The following is a 15,442-nucleotide window of genomic DNA, read 5'->3' as shown; positions in this document are numbered from 1 at the left end:
GCTGGAAATTTCCGGGAAGTGGCTGGAGAGAACATAGGAGCTGCGGGCCCTTTCCCATCCTCATCTGGCTGTTCCTCGACTATAGCCTTTTATAATAAACCAGTAATCTAGTTAGTAACACATTTCTCTGGGTTCTGTGAGCCACTCTAGCAAATCAATCCAACCCAGGGAAGGCATTGTGGGAACCTCTGATCTGTAGCTTGTAGGAGCACAGGTGACAACCTGGAATTGAAACTGGTATCTGAAGTGCGGGCGGAGGGGGGTTGTGCAGAGAGCAGGCCTGTAGGGCGACGGAACCCCTAAACTGCAGGATCTGGGGTTCTCTTCAGATCAGTAGTGTTGGAAATTGAGTTAAACTCTAGGACACCCAGGTGGTGTCCGAGCATTGCTTGGTGGTGTTGCAAAACACATGGGGATTAGTGTCAGAGTCACGGACCCAGATGTTCATTATCAGTGGATTGGTACTAAATTGAGGTACATTCGATAGGCAAACTCTAACCCCACCAAGCAGCATGAAAAAAATTTCACAAAGCAGCTTTACGGTAAAGAAGTCCTGTTTCGTTTCTCTTTCTCCTCTCATACTTGGCTGGTAGGGGTGTACAACCTGTCGGACCCGTTGGGTCTGACCTTCAAAATGCACCAGAATCCCATCACTCTTTGCTCCTCTCACAGTTAGCACCCCGCTCCTGCAGCCCCCCACCCCCACCCCTCCCTGGACAGCTCATTAGTCCTCCCAGCTGAAAGCTCCCTGCTTCCCTCCTCTCCTCCCTGTGTTCCCCACGCGGCCGCCAGGGGGCGCCCGTTCCCCTTTACGGAAGGTCGCCTTCCTTTTCTGCGAGGAACTAACTCTTCGCTGGCTCCAGGCTCGTTCCTAGAAAGCCTCAGTGCCCACGAGGCTCTTAAGTATCTGGTCCCTTTCCCGTGTGTCCTTACACCCCACTTTCTCCCCTTGTCTCGCCCACTCCGTTCCTGCCACACCTGCCTTACAGTTCCTGGAACACTAGGGCACCCTCTAGCCTCAGGTCCATTGTCCTGGCTGTTCCCTCTGCTAGGAATGCTGTTCTCCCAGACACCCACGTGGCCCATCTCGCACCTGTTTCCCGTGACCAGTTGCCCCCGGGGAATTATTATTAATTTTAAAAGATTTTATTTACTTATTCATGGGAGACACACAGAGAGAAACATAGGCAGAGGGAGAAGCAGGTTCTCTGTGGGGAGACGGATGTGGGACTCCATCCCGGGACTCCAGGATCACGACCTGAGCCAAAGGCAGATGTTCAACCACTGAGCCACCCAGGTGCCCCTGGAAATCAGGTTTAATGGCTGGAGGACCCAAGGTCTGTGTGTTTGGACTTCAGTGTGTGGGGCAATGACACACCTGGGCATGAAGTGACTGCAACCTCTCCAAAAGTCACACTTCCAGATAATCACAGCCAAAGGGAGGGAAGAAAAGAAGAGGCTGTGTTTCGAGATTTCTTTTTTTTTTTTTTTTCGAGATTTCTTTTATAAAGGGAAGGAAGCTTTCCCAGAGGCCTCCAGGCAAATTTCCCCATTGTGTCCATGATCTCCTCTTGAGCAATCATTGGCAAAAGGGAATGAGAGGCTATGGCAATGGTTATCAACAAATCAGAATTTTGTCCCAAAGCTGATAACTGCTGGACAGGCTACAGACTGTGTCGTCTTAATCCACATGGGTTTCCCTCTAGCAATGGAGTCAGAGATAAAGTGAAAGCCCAAGCTTGACACACCGAGTAGGTAACGGAAGCACATTCGTATCTAGATCTCCAACCAAATAGATATGCCAGCGATGTGGGAAGCAAAGGTAAAAGAAAAATTAAACTTCCTTACTACTTACAGCCCACTGACAAGTCCTTGAAACAGGTAGAGTGATCTTCATCTAAGAACTGATGCTCAGGGACACCTGGGTGGCTCAGTGGTTGAGTCTCTGCCTTTGGCTCAGGGCATGATCCCAGAGTCCTGGGATCGAGTCCCACATTGGGCTCCTTGCATGGAGCCTGCTTCTCCCTCTGCCTGTGTCTCTGCCTCTCTCTGTGTCTCTCATGAATAAATAAAAAAAATCTTAAAAAAAAAAACACTGATATTCATACTTTGCTAAGGGCAAAAGGCAATCTTAGCTCAACTCCCAGGATCCTGTAAGTCTACTGTTTTTTTTTTTTTTAATGATTTTTACTTATTTATTCATGAGAGACACAGAGAGAGAGAGGCAGAGACACAGGTAGAGGGAGAAGCAGCTTCCATGAAAGGAGCCTGACGTGGGACTTGATCCTGGGTCTCCAGGATCATGCCCTGGACCAAATGCAGCGCTAAACCACTGAGCCACCCGGGCTGCCCTGTAAGTCTACTCTAATGTATAAAAATTCCCTCAGAGGGATGCCTGGGTGACTCAGCAGTTGGGTGGCTGCAAGGCTCAGAGCATAATCCTGAGATCTGAGATCGAGTCCTGCACCAGGCTCCTGCGAAAAGCCTGCTTCTCCCTCTGCCTATGTCTCTGCCTCTCTCTGTGTGTCTCTCATGAATAAATAAATCTTAAAAAAAAAAAAATTCCTTCAGAAGCTTCAAGACACCTGTTGGTGATCATCCCCCAAGCAAATGACCCACCAATGTACATCTGACAGGTCTCATGACTCAGTTTTATTAGACAGTATAAATGACCCTTTCCCAACAATAGCTAGCCCCCACGAAGTGGTCCTCAAAACCTTGCTTCCAAAATACCTGGGAGGCTATGCTGTCCCTAACCTCCTCCCAGCTTGACAGTATTAATGGGCCACTGCTCATGACCCCAGGGCAGCTCTTTCTGTCCACGGGTCTTGTCCCCATGGTGTAATAAAACATTTCCCCAACATTTTCCTACATCAGGCTGGTCCTAATGTCTGGCTCTCTACACCTACACATAATTATTAAAGTGCATGTGCGAAAGAGCCAAGATTGGGATACAAAAGCATGACACAGGGAGGTAATGGGGACTATACTTTATAGATTTCTGAGGTTCACCCTCCCAAGGATAGAGTATCCTACCTCAGTCCACACCCTCCAGGGCCTGCTATCTGTACTATTGGCTGTGGGTGCTGGGAAGCCCTTAGAAGACAGTGAGCACAGGCAGCTCTGTGTATACAAGACCCTTTGGGAGCCAAACTGGATGCAGAGAGCGGGTTAGGTGGGGCCGGGATCCAGGTAGGAGAAGACAAGAACTGAGCTGATGGAGGGCCGGAGGATACAGCGGAGGAGACAGCCAGGGCTGGAGACTGGGGCTGTCCCAAGGATGGGGAAGTAGAGGAGGCATGGGTTAGTCACCGCAAGAGGCTAAACTCAGCGTATGATGAGGAGGAAAAAAATCTCCCATGTCACAGATCGCCAGGTCCCTGGGAGCTTGGATTGCTGGGTCTTCGAAAATGAAAAGAGCCCAGGACAGGGATTCCCTGTTAAGACCCTAGAGTCCCTAAGTTGAATCACTGGAGATCACAGCTCATGGCTTGTTCTTTGGCATTTATTTCAAAATTGCAGCAGGAGAAAAAAAAAAATCAAAGCAGCACCGGGAGATCCGGCCTGAGAACGGAGAGATGTGGAGTGGGGGGGAGGGGCAAAGGGCATCCTTGGCCCCCAGACACGGAGCAGCGGGGAGCCCAGATCCCCCACCAAGGTCTGAGAGGCGGGGCGAGGGGCCTAGACGCTCTGGGTCCGGCCCTTATGGCTTTGGGAGTGTAGAGGCCATGTGGGGGCGCCAGAGACCCAGGCGTCCCGGCAGCCCCCGGCCTTTTATATTTCATATTGCACTTCAGGTGAGTCATCGGTAGGGAGGGGAGGGTCCGGCGACGGCTGGATGCTACGGGAGGGTGGGTCCGAGGAGAGGCAGGGCAGGGCGCTGTCATACCGGGAGCATCCAGTCGTGGGCTCTTGCTCCGTACTGCGGGACAAGGGAGGCGAGTCGTGAGAGGAAAGCCAACTGCAAGTCCCAGAAAGCCCTGGGGCGTCTCCGGCGAAATGGTGGCGGAGTTGCGCCCCGGGGCCTCATGGGAAATGTAGTCCACTTCCCAGAAGCTGGCCGAAGCCGGAGGGAGGAGGAACTGTGGCCGTTTGGCTCAGAGGCTTAAAGGAGACTTGGCGTAGAAGCTTAAAAGAGACGTAGTTCTGCAAAGAGTTACTGTAAAGCCTGGAAGGCTCTGGGGCTAAAAAATAATCCGTTTGCAGCTAAGTCCCAAGTAGTGAGGGGTGGTGTTGTTCGGGTCCCGATGCACAGGACTTGACAGAAGCACACAGGAAAGGCAGTTCTAGGTTGAGTGCCAAGGAAGGAGCCCAGAGGCTCTCAGCAAAGCCATCTCTGCCGAGATGAATGCAAACCCGTCTAGGGGCTTATGAGAGTAAATACCGCTGGGCAGTCTTGTAAACGGCCAAAGCAAAAGCCAGGTGCTCCAGGGGCTCTCTGCCGGGTTTCTGCAGCCAGAACACTGGCCCGAAGTCCCAGGGGTCCCTGGGAAGGGGTCCCCACTGCAAGGGCACACAGGAGCCACAGAGAGGGAGGGAAGGGGAATCCTCAAGTCAGTGTTTTAGATGCTCCCAGGAATGGGTCATGTAGCCCCAAGGAGTATTGAAGGCCACAGAGGCGCAAGGAAATCAGATTGGCTCAGTCCGGGGCCCAGAGGCCCATACAAGGGCCCTTATTGCCATTACTGGCTTCTGGGACTGCAGGGGAGGAAGGCTCCCAGTCCAGAGGCTCATGGGACGTGAACTTCCCTGGGGAACAAACATCCAACCCACTTCTCCACCAGTGCACCTCACCTGGATCTCCTTCAGCTCCTTCAGGAAGCGGAGGATAAGCTCGGGCCCATTTTCCATGGTGGGAATGTGCAAATGCTGGAAAAGACAGTGCCGTGATGACCAGAACCCCCTTCTTCTCCCCCGTCACCAATGGCAGCCCCATCTCACCTTGCCTTGGTACAGGATCTGGTGCACAGGGCAGACCTGGCAAGCTGTGCCTGAGCCAAAGACTTCCCGAACCCGTCCCTCTTCCAGCGCCCGCAACAACTCCTTCATTGTGACCTTACGCTCAACGACTCGGAACTCACCCTGAGGGAGCAATACACATGACCCAGGGGCACCCCTTGCCGCAGAGTCCTGCCTCTCCCTCCCTGAGAACAGTGACAAGGAGACCTGAGGAGACAAACCCCCCAGAGAGAAGGGGCAGAGATCTGCTAGTATGCCACAGCCCCCTCTGGGAGCCTTGAAATGCAGGCCCCCAACACAGCAGCACCCCATCATCCCAGCCACCCAAAGACACAGCGCCCTCACCCAGGTCCTTGCCAGGTCCAGTAGACTCTGTCTGACTACTCCGGGCAGAATGACACCATCCAGTGAGGGGGTCACCAGTTCCAGCACTGGGTCGAGTATGAGGCATTAGTGGCATGACCTCACGCCCTCAGGCGCACCCTCCCATCTCAGGAGCCACCCAAACCCACCCCAACCCCTGAGAGTTCTGATATACCCACTCCCACCAGGGCCCGGGTGAGGGTCATGGGAGGGCTCACCCCCATCCTCATGGGTCCAGTAGATGAAGATGTTCATGGTGCCCACCTCGGTGAGCTGGTGGTCCGGCCCGTACAGCCAGAGGACCTGTTCACAGCCCCTCTTCTTCGCCTCTTGCTGCACAAGTACTGTGGGCCCATAATTCCTGGTGGAGAGCAACATGGTTGACCAGGAAATGGTCTCCTTCCTTAGACTCAGTTGAGGGGGGCACTGCCCTGTCTGGGGAACTTTTACAGTGCCCCAGCATGTGCTGCTCCAGATCCTGGGGCTCCCACCAGTCTGGGAACCCCTGGAAGGCAGGGCCTGGACCCGAATCATCTGTGTCCCCAGCTTCACCCAGCATAGGGCCTGACCCTCAGGAGACCTTACAATATATGTGCATGGAAAGGACCTGAATCCTCACACCCCCTAACCCTTTCCCTGCCTGCTGCCTTGGTCACCTTGTGGGGGACCCATCCGGCCCTAGCGAGCCAAGGTCCCTGGCCACAGATGTACAGAAAAGTCCACATGTAGGATGATGATCACTGGAGGCGCAGGGGGTGATGAGAGCTGCACGTGGGGCTGGGGAGGTGGGGGCACCTGATGTTTGGGGGAGGTTACCTGGACTAAGTGTAAACATCAATTCTAGTCTCTCCACCAACTTTCAACCAACCAAATTCTGAGCTGATCTGTCCACAGTGCTTAGCACAGACCTTCTCCCCTCAAGCGTTCCACCACAGTGTCAGTAACATCCAGTCCCAACGGACAAGCAGAGCTGTCCCCAATCGTGTGAGATGAGAGGGAAGGACAACTGATATCCAAAGCCACAAATGGACACCCAGTGTCTGGGACATGCAGTGTACTGGACCTGTAGGGTTGGGGGAGGGACTACTTACCCCCCCAGCTTGTAGTCACCGACCCCACCCACCCAGGCCCGGATAAACGCTGGGTCGGCCAGGAGGGACACGGGGTCCATGGCATCTCCGGGAAAGTATGCGCCCACAGGGCAGAGAATGACAAACAGGAGAGCTTGCGTGGATTGGGTGACACCTAGGGAGGGCTGTGGTGGGCAGAGGGGGACATCAGGAACCCAGGAATCCAGGCCCCCAGCCCCTCTCTTCCTCTCCCCTGGAGTTCCCAGCCCTTTGGTTCAGGACCTCCCCTCTCAACCCCACCCTGGAGTCAGGCTCACCTCGTTCCCAATGAGCACAGGCCGCACGTAGAGGCTGGTATCCTTGCCCTCAGGAACCCAGTCTTTGTCTACTTCCACAAGCCGGCGGATGCACTCAAGCAGCTCGACCTTGTCAAAACTCTGGGCAGGATTCTCATGAGTCAGGGCACTGACCCACCTACCCAGCCCCCTCCTCCCAGGAGCCAGCCAGGGCACCTACCGGTAGGCAGAGGCGCAAGGCTGAGTGCAGCATCCGGTCCATGTTGAGCCAGGGTCGGAAGAGGCGCACCCGCTGGTCGCTGCCCTTGAACGCCTTCATGCCCTCGAAGAGCTGTGGGGACAGGTGGGAAGGTGACTGAGCTGAGACCACCTCAGGGAGACATGGGACACATAGAGATCCCAGCACGATGCCTGATACACAAGAGTTCAGACACAGATGCAGAGATGGATCCTAGGAGAGACTAACCCACGGAGCTCAGAGAGGGAGAAAAGGGGAAAACAGACAGGCAGGGAGACCAGAAGCAGCTGGAGACCCAGAGACAGGTGCCAAGAGAACACCCTGCTTGAACCCCTTCCATGTTACTGCTACGATTTCTCAGGAACATCAATGGTGTGCAAGTTCTGTTTTTTTGAGAATCCTTGTGTTCTTGAGAAGCACTGAAACCCCTACAAGGTGCCTGCCTGGCGCAGTAGCATCTGCTTTTGGCTCAGGTTGTGATCCCAGGGTTCTGGGATCGAGTCCTGCATTAGGATTCCTGCAAGGAACCTGCTTCTCCCTCTACCTACATCTCTGCCTCTGTGTCTCTCATGAATGAATAAATAAGATAGATTCATGAGAGACGCAGAGAGAAAGAGAGAGAGTTAGAGCCACAGGCAGAGGGGGAAGCAGGCTTCCCACAGGAGCCCTATGCGGGACTCGATCCTGGATCCGGGGATCAGGACCCGAGCCAAAGGCAACCGCCCAACCACTGAGCCACCCAGGCGTCCCAATAAATAAAATCTTTTTTTTTTATTTTATTTATGATAGTCGCGCACAGAGAGAGAGAGAGAGAGAGAGAGAGAGAGGCAGAGACACAGGCAGAGGGAGAAGCAGGTTCCATGCACCGGGAGCCTGACGTGGGATTCGATCCCGGGTCTCCAGGACCGCGCCCCGGGCCAAAGGCAGGCGCTAAACCGCTGCGCCACCCAGGGATCCCCCAATAAATAAAATCTTAAAAAAGAAAAACAAACCACTATGGATGAAAGAATGCAAAGTCCCCTGGGGCACCTGGGTATCGCAAGGGTTGAGCCTCTGACTTCAGCCCAGGGCATGATCCTAGAGACCCGGATGGAGTCCCACATGGGGCTCCCTGCATGGAGCCTGCTTCCCTCTCTGCCTCTGCCTGTGTCTCTCATGAATAAATAAATGAAGTCTTTAAAAAAAAAAAGAAAAGAAAAGAATGCAAAGTCCCTGATTTGCTTCAAAATCTTGCAGAAAGGGGCATGATGATGGGAGTCCAGACCAAACAAAAGGGTGACCCACAGGTGCTAGCTGATGAAGCAGGGTGGTAAGGGAGCTTATATATCATTCTTTTTTTATGTTTGAAATTTCCCATCTTAAGGACGCCTCCTGGGCGGCTCAGCAGTTGAGCATCTGCCTTTGTTTGGCTCAGGGCATGATCCCGTGGTCCCCAGATCAAGTCCTACATGGGGCTCCCTGCAGGGAGCCTGCTTCTCCCTCTGTCTATGTCTCTGCCTCTCTGTGTCTCTCAGGAATAAATAAATAATTTTTTTTTTAAATGAAATTTCCCATCTTAGGGGCACCTGGGTGGCTCAGTCGGTTAAATGTCTGCCATTGGCTCAGATCATGAGCCTGGGTCCTGGGATTGAGCCTCATGTCAGGTTCCCTGCTCCACAGGGAGCCTGCTTCTCCCTCTCCCCTGCCTGCTGCTCCCCTGCTTGTGCTCTTTCTCTCTCTGTCAAATAAATAAGTAAAATCTAAAAAAAATATATTTCCCATCATAAAAACTTAAAAAAAATTCTTTTAAGTTATCTCTACACCCCAGATGGAGCTCCAACTCATGACCCCGAGATCAATGACTGAGCCAGGCAGGTGCCCCAAAACATTTTTTAAAGTACAAAACAACCACAGCAGCTACAACAACAATGTTGATCCACATCCCCAGCCTGTTGTTGACCTTGGCCTTCCAGGCCTCACAAGATCTGGCACCTCTTATCTCAGCCTCCTGAGCTGACTTCGCAAACTGGCTACTAGGGCTGAAATATGTTCATCCAAATTCTTGTCACCACTAAAGCTTCCTCAGGAAGACTCTGCTTTCAGCCATCGCTTTAAGCCATAAACTGAATGTCTCCTGGATATCTTCCTTAAAGGCAGATAAAGGCACCTTTCTTAAAGGCACCAAGTCCTGCAAAGCCGATCTTCTGCTGACTCCCCATAGGGGACAGCCCAGTGACCCACCTGATCACCTGGCCAAACCTCTGGGCGCCATGCTCAGCCTTCCCTTCCCAGCTCCTGTCTACCCTGCTAGTCCTTCCTATCCCTGAATCTCTTGGGTCCTTCTGCCTCCCCCCACTACGCTGGGCCTGGTTCCAGCTCAGGCCTCCACCCACCCAAAGGGGTCTTCCTACACTCAGATCGCATCTAGGAAGGAGTCTTCCTACACTCGGATCGCATCTGGGAAGGGGTCTTCCTACACTTGGATCACATCTGGCTATAACCAAAACACAGGGTTTTCGAGTGGAAGAACTGGGTCTGCTCTTCACTGGGGACCCTGGCATCACCCAGCACAGGGCCTGGGATGCGAGAGACCTCAGAAAACACAGGCTGAGCAAGAAGAAACACACAGAGAGCAAACCCAGGGTGGTGGACCTGGCACAAGACACGGCAAAAGGGAAGAGATGCAGAGGGACGGGGAGAGAGGTTGGTCACCATGCCTGCATCGAGTAGTGGAGGCCGGAGCAGGCTGGGTGCAGTGTGAGATTCTGGAAGGGCTGGATTCGGGGCTGACCCCAGCCCATCTCCTCCTTCCACTCCACCATCAGCATATGGTCGGTGAATGTCTTCCCAAACACCAGGGGCTTGCTGGGGTCAGGCTTCTGATGAGGTTCCTTCGTCATTTCCAGCTGCAGGTCTGCAGCCTGAGGAAAGACAGGGGTCCCAGGTATCCTGAAATTTGGTCTCAATCTCAAACTGAAAAAAACTACAACTCCCATGAACCTCTGAGGCAAAGACCTATGGTGAAGACAGACCTGCAGCCCCAGAGGCTTCTGGGATATGCAGTACCAAATTTCCCCCACAGACTTCTGGCTGACTAATAGGACCCCACTGCCAACCGCCATAACCTTTGGACTCTTTTGGAGATGCCCAAATCTGACTGCCAGCTTCTTCCTCACACCTAAGAGTCCTGGCTTCCAGCCCCCACCTCGAGATCCAAAAGTATATTCTTTTCCATTCACCTTGAAGTTTGATGAGGCATATCTTCTGGGGCCACAAAGAAGCCAAGAGACAGGCAGGAGTTTTCGGGCCCAAATCTGGGGGTGGGGACAGAAGTAAGAAAGATGGTGAGAGCAGGGGACCCTGGTGCCTGCCTTGCCACCTCCTGCACTTGGGCTGCTCTGCCCGGGCCCAGTGTGTTCTAGAGAGAGCATGTGGCCCTGGACAAGTCAGCTCCCGTCTGGGTCAGTGCATGATGGGAGGGAATCCTGCAGGAGGCCAAGGCTCCTCCCAGGCCTCGTAAGGGCAATCCCCAGAAAGAGCTGAATCAGCTCACATCCATGCCAGGGCAAAGTCAAACACAGGCACCTCCCACACCTGGGAACTTTGGCCGAGGCCCTGAGATCAGCTCAGACAGAAGATGGCGAGGGGAGAGCACACAGGTAAGTGAAGGCCTCTCTGGGGGCCCCAAATCCTGACAGGAGTTAGATAAGTGACGAACTTATAGGCCATCCTTCCCCAGAAACCAGAAGCTGGCCCCCAGCCCCCCTCCTCTTCCCTCAGACCCAGGAGTCCAGGGGGCCCCAGCTCCTCCTCCCTCAGACCCAGGAGTCTAGATCCCCAGCCCCCTCTTCCCTCAGACCCAGAAGTCCAGACCCCCAGCCCCCTCTTCCCTCAGACCCAGGAGTCCAGACCCCCAGCCCCCTCTTCCCTCAGACCCAGGAGTCCAGACCCCCAGCCCCCTCTTCCCTCAGACCCAGAAGTCCAGAGCCCCAGCCCCCTCCTCCCTCAGACCCAGAAGTCCAGACCTCCAGGCCCTCTTCCCTCAAACCAGGAGGTCCGGGACCCCAGCCTCTTCTCCCTCAGATCCAGAAGCCCAGGCCTCAAGCTCCTCTTTCCTCAGACCCAGGAGTCCAGACCTCAAGCTCCTCCTCACCCAGGAGTCCAGACCCTCAGCCCCTCCTCTCTGACCCAGGAGTCCAAGTCCTTATTCTTTCAGGATATTAGACCAGCTGGGCTCAGATTACCTAAGCCCTCAACCCTATACCTTGGACACCAGTGATTCCATTTCCCTTCAGATCCCAGGGCTGAGAGGGAGCCACATGGACCTGGGGGGCTGTCCTAGTCATGGACAGAGACACTGCTCAGATAAACATTTGTGGTCCTGCCTGAGACAAATGAGGGAGAGCAGATCTGTGTCCATCAGGGTGGCCTCTCCCCAGTATTCTCTGATCTCACAATGCCTTTTTCCCAGCCTGGCAGGAAAGCAATTGGGTCATGAGGTTGGTGCAGACACAACAGCGTAGCGTGCTCCTTCCCTGTGAGCTGGGTGAGCGGACATGGATCAGTGAGAACGAAGGTGAATGGCAGTAGTCACTGGTCAGTAGGTGAGTCATGGGGATATGGGGTCCGCCAGTCTCAAGGACGAGGAGTGATCCTGGCTAGTGTGGGGCCCAAGGGCTTCCGGGCTGATCAGGGTGTGGGTCTGCGGCATGGCCTCTAGGTGGCGCTGTGTAGCCCACACAAGTCGGTGACTATGCTTTGTCCCAGAGAGGAACAGGACAGCCACAGCATAGAGAGGATAGACACCCAGGGGGGAGACAGCCAGTCTCTGGGCAGGAGAGAAGCCCTCAGAAGCAGTGAGAGTGGAAAAAAAAATAAAAATAATAAATAAAATAAAATAAAATAAAATAGGTAAAAAGCAAGAATGAGAAAAAAAAATAGACCTAGAAATAGAAAACAAAACTGAGGGGGTGCCCTGCTGGCTTAATTGGACAAGCAGGTGACTCTTGGTCTCAGGGTCCTGAGTTAGAGCCCTGCGTTTGGGGAAGAGATTACTTACAAGAAAAGAAAAAAAGAAATAGAAACAAAACTGAGAACAGAAATCAAGAACACGAGTTGCCTAAATAGATATGATCATAAGGAGAGACAGGGAGACAAACTCACATGAAGTCAAGTCTGAAGAAATCCAGAACAATACCAAGGGTGAGAAACAGAGAGGCCAAGGGAGGAAAAAATAAATAGACAAAGACCAGACTTCAGGTGACAGCACAAAGTGAAAGGAAACCTGGAGAAATGAGGAAAGATAAGAGACACGCCAACACCTGGAGAGAAACTGTCTCCGTGATGCTTAGAGACAGAATATTTCCAGGAGATAGAGAAGGGAGAGGCAGAAAAACACATCCACAGGGCAGAGAGAAGGAGCCAGTTGTACATCTGCACTGGCCATCAAGACCCCATTGCCCAGAGAGAAGCTGCCTTCATCCTTCCAGGACACTTCTGTAGGGGCCTACCTCAGCTCAGGGCGAGTGCTCCACCATCTGACACCCCAAGCCATGGGCAGCGGGCCCAAAGGATGGTAGATGGGCTTTTGGGACATAGAGTGTGAAAGACTGGGGCTGAATTAAGAAAGGAGGAAGGGCTGGAGGAGGGGGGGAGGAGAGGCACAGACTGGGGGTGGGGGAGGATGGAGCCTCCCTTCCCCCATGTCTCATTACAGCCTAGGACTGTCTCCAGAGCAATCCAGGACTGTCCTCTCAGCACATCCCAGGAATGTCACCATCAAAGCCCAGTGCTGTGTGTCACAGCTCAGTACTGTCCTTCATGCTTCAGGGCTGCCCCATATCACAGCCCAGGAAGGGTCCTCCTCATAATGCACTGCTTTGTCTCAGCCAGGGGCTGTCCCTATCACAGCCCCACAGACCCTGGTCATGGCCCAGGATCGATCCCATTGCATGCAGAGCTGTCCTGGGAGAGCCCACGGCTCTCCCATTACAGACCAAGACTTCTCTGGGGCAGCTGGAGAGGATCTCCACCATCACAACCTCAAACTGTCCCTGCCCCAGTGCAGGGCTTTCCTACCGCAGCCCAGAAATGTTGCCATCAAAGCCCAGATCGTCCCAGTCAGAGCCCAGCCTCAGTCACCAAGACTCGGAAAAGAAGAAGAAAAAAAAATCTGCCCTGTTCTCCATCAGGCTGGGGTAGGTGTCCCAGGACAGGGTGAGGTGAAGAAGTGATTGGGGGAAAGACACTTTTCCCCGAGGTTATGTTGCAACTGTCAGGGTTTGCAAAGATCCCTTCTCTGAGTGGTTACTGTTTCTTCTCTCAGGCAGAAACTGTTCCCTAAAATCACATCCTCCCAAACTCTGCTGGTGGACCTCTTACGGGTAAGAACGGACCCTCCCAACACCTGCCGGGAGCACGTGCCACCTGGGACAGAGGGAAACTGGCTCAAATTGCTTCTCAGTCTGATGCACAGCCTCAGATAAGAGGTTCCAGATAAGAGGCAGCATTTGCACGTATCTTGAGTTTTAGTTCGAAGAAAACTGGGGCCTTGGCTCCAATTCCCAGTCCGACCCTGCGACCTATGCCTTCGTCCTACCCCCCGTGCTAGAAGCTCGGGGCGTCTTCTCCCTGCACTCCCACAGACCGGCGATTCCCTGTCCGGCCACCCCCCACCCACCCACCCACCCAGCCCGGCGCCTGGCCCAGGCTGCACCCTCCTCAGGGCTTCCCTCGTTCCTCCCGTAGGCGACCCCTCCCCACCTCCTCCTCCCTTCACCACCCTCGCCCTCGGAGCCTCGTGCTCCTCTCCAAGTGATCCCTCCTGCTCGGCGCCCTGCAGCGGAACCCGAGCACCAGGGGCGCGGCGCCGGACCGGGCCGGGAGCTAGTGGTCCGCCCGGAAGTGGGTCTGTCTCCGCAGCCTCCCCACCCCCTACCTCCCAGCCCGGGGCCGCGAACCCACCTGCCCCAGCACGGCTGCGGCCATGGTCGGTGCGGCGGGTAACTGTGCCCGTCCGAGGCGCGGCTCGGAAAAAAAGAAGTTCCGGCCCCGCCCCGCTCACGCCCCCTCCCGCGGGAGGGCCGCTTGCCTTACACCCCAAGGCGGGTCGGTTCCGTCCTCCCCCCCTTCCCCTCAGTTCCAGGGCGCCTGTCGGGGAGCTGGGCCCGGCTAGAGAGCGCATGCGCTGGAATCCGCGGGGCCAAGGGGAGTGCATGGACATGCACCCTCCTCCCCACCCCCCACCCAGATTCTGTTCCAGCCACACTAGTGCTGTGCCAGACATTGCATCAAGTTTTTTAAAAAATGGGAAAAAAAAGTTTTTTAAAAAATGCATTTTAATGGATACTGTCACGGAACGCTAACCAGGTAAGAACTGAAAGGCCAGGAACAGGAACCTCCGCATGCCTTCATCCCTTTGGTGATGAGGCAAAGCACTCGCTGTAATGTCAGTGGGTGCACATGTCATGTACATGAAAAGGGAAAGGACTTTGGAAAAAGGCCCCTGAAGAGAGTACCAGCAGGTAGGGCTGGATGAAGGGGTTGCAGTCAATCCCTGTTTGAACATAGTTTTTCTTTCCAAGGAGAAAACGTAGGTATATTCTTTGTAACTTTTCTTAAAGATTTTATTTATTTATTTATTCGTGAGAGAGAGAGACAGAGGCAGAAGCAGGCTCCATGCAGGGATCCCAATGTGGGTGGGACTCGATCCCCGGACCCCGGGATCACGCCCTGATCTGAAGGCAGATGCTCAACCACTGAGCCACCCAGGCACCTCATCTTTGTAACTTCTGAAGAGATACAACACACATGGGGCAGCTGGGTGGTTCAGTCCCTTAGGCGTGGGACTCTTGGTTTCCACTCAGGTAATGATCTCAGGATCCTGACACCCAGCTCCGCACAAGCACGAAGTCAGTTTGGGATTCTCTGCCTCTCCCTCCCCTTCTGCTCCATTACCAGGCTCGCACACGCGCATGCGCTCTCTCTCATAAATAAATATCTAAAACAAATAGGGGCGCCTGGGTGGCTCAGTAGGTTAATTAATCCTCCGTCTCTCGATTTCAGCTCAGGTCATGAGCTCAGGGTTCTGGGATCAGCCCCGCTGTTTCTGGCTCTGCGCTCAGCACGGAGTTTGCATGTCCCTCCCTCTTCCCCTGCCTGCACTCTCTCTCTCTTAACTAAATAAAATCTTAAAACATATATATACATATATATATAAATTTTTAAGATACAACACGGTTCACCATGCCTCCTTCCAGCTCCATCAGTGAGGCCCGAAAAATTTTAATTCCCCAACCCATCAGTGAGCCTCTAAGAACAGCCCCTAGGACAGGGTTACCTGGTTATGCCCAGTCAGGTGTGTCTCTGCAACTACAGGACCCTGGAGGAGCAGCTAATTACAGTGCATCAGGATCCCTCTAATCCCTAGCAATTCAAACCTGCATCAGTGGCCCCTATGCTGAACTCCTCAGGCACTGTGGCCCCAAAACCTTCTCTGGCCAGAGCTCCCCCAACTCCTGCATCTGGATTACTGTGAT

General features: G+C 53.8%; 1 protein-coding gene and 1 long non-coding RNA gene across 2 annotated transcripts; one reads left to right on the top strand and one right to left on the bottom strand.

Moving 5' to 3' along the window:
• Positions 1–3,489: 3,489 nt before the first annotated feature.
• Positions 3,490–14,779, bottom strand: BCAT2 (branched chain amino acid transaminase 2). Its single transcript, XM_055311688.1, has 11 exons — positions 13,869–14,779; positions 10,145–10,219; positions 9,623–9,826; positions 6,909–7,019; positions 6,710–6,829; positions 6,414–6,577; positions 5,541–5,683; positions 5,305–5,390; positions 4,942–5,082; positions 4,795–4,869; positions 3,490–3,922 (listed from the first exon to the last, which is right to left on the bottom strand). The coding sequence occupies exons 1-11, from the start codon at positions 13,890–13,892 to the stop codon at positions 3,884–3,886; spliced, it is 1,182 nt and encodes a 393-aa protein (XP_055167663.1). The 5' UTR covers positions 13,893–14,779; the 3' UTR covers positions 3,490–3,883.
• LOC129500839 (uncharacterized) lies at positions 10,478–14,914 on the top strand. The gene is made up of 4 exons (XR_008662607.1): positions 10,478–10,564; positions 11,377–11,509; positions 13,231–13,288; positions 14,771–14,914. It is a non-coding gene; the product is annotated as an uncharacterized LOC129500839 (long non-coding RNA).
• Positions 14,915–15,442: the final 528 nt, after the last annotated feature.

The sequence above is a fragment of the Nyctereutes procyonoides genome, unplaced genomic scaffold (genome assembly GCF_905146905.1).
Source record: "Nyctereutes procyonoides isolate TBG_1078 unplaced genomic scaffold, NYPRO_anot_genome, whole genome shotgun sequence".
Taxonomy (NCBI): domain Eukaryota; kingdom Metazoa; phylum Chordata; class Mammalia; order Carnivora; family Canidae; genus Nyctereutes; species Nyctereutes procyonoides.
The sequence above is the reverse complement of the archived record's forward strand: the minus strand, read 5'-3'. Positions and strand labels throughout refer to the sequence as shown.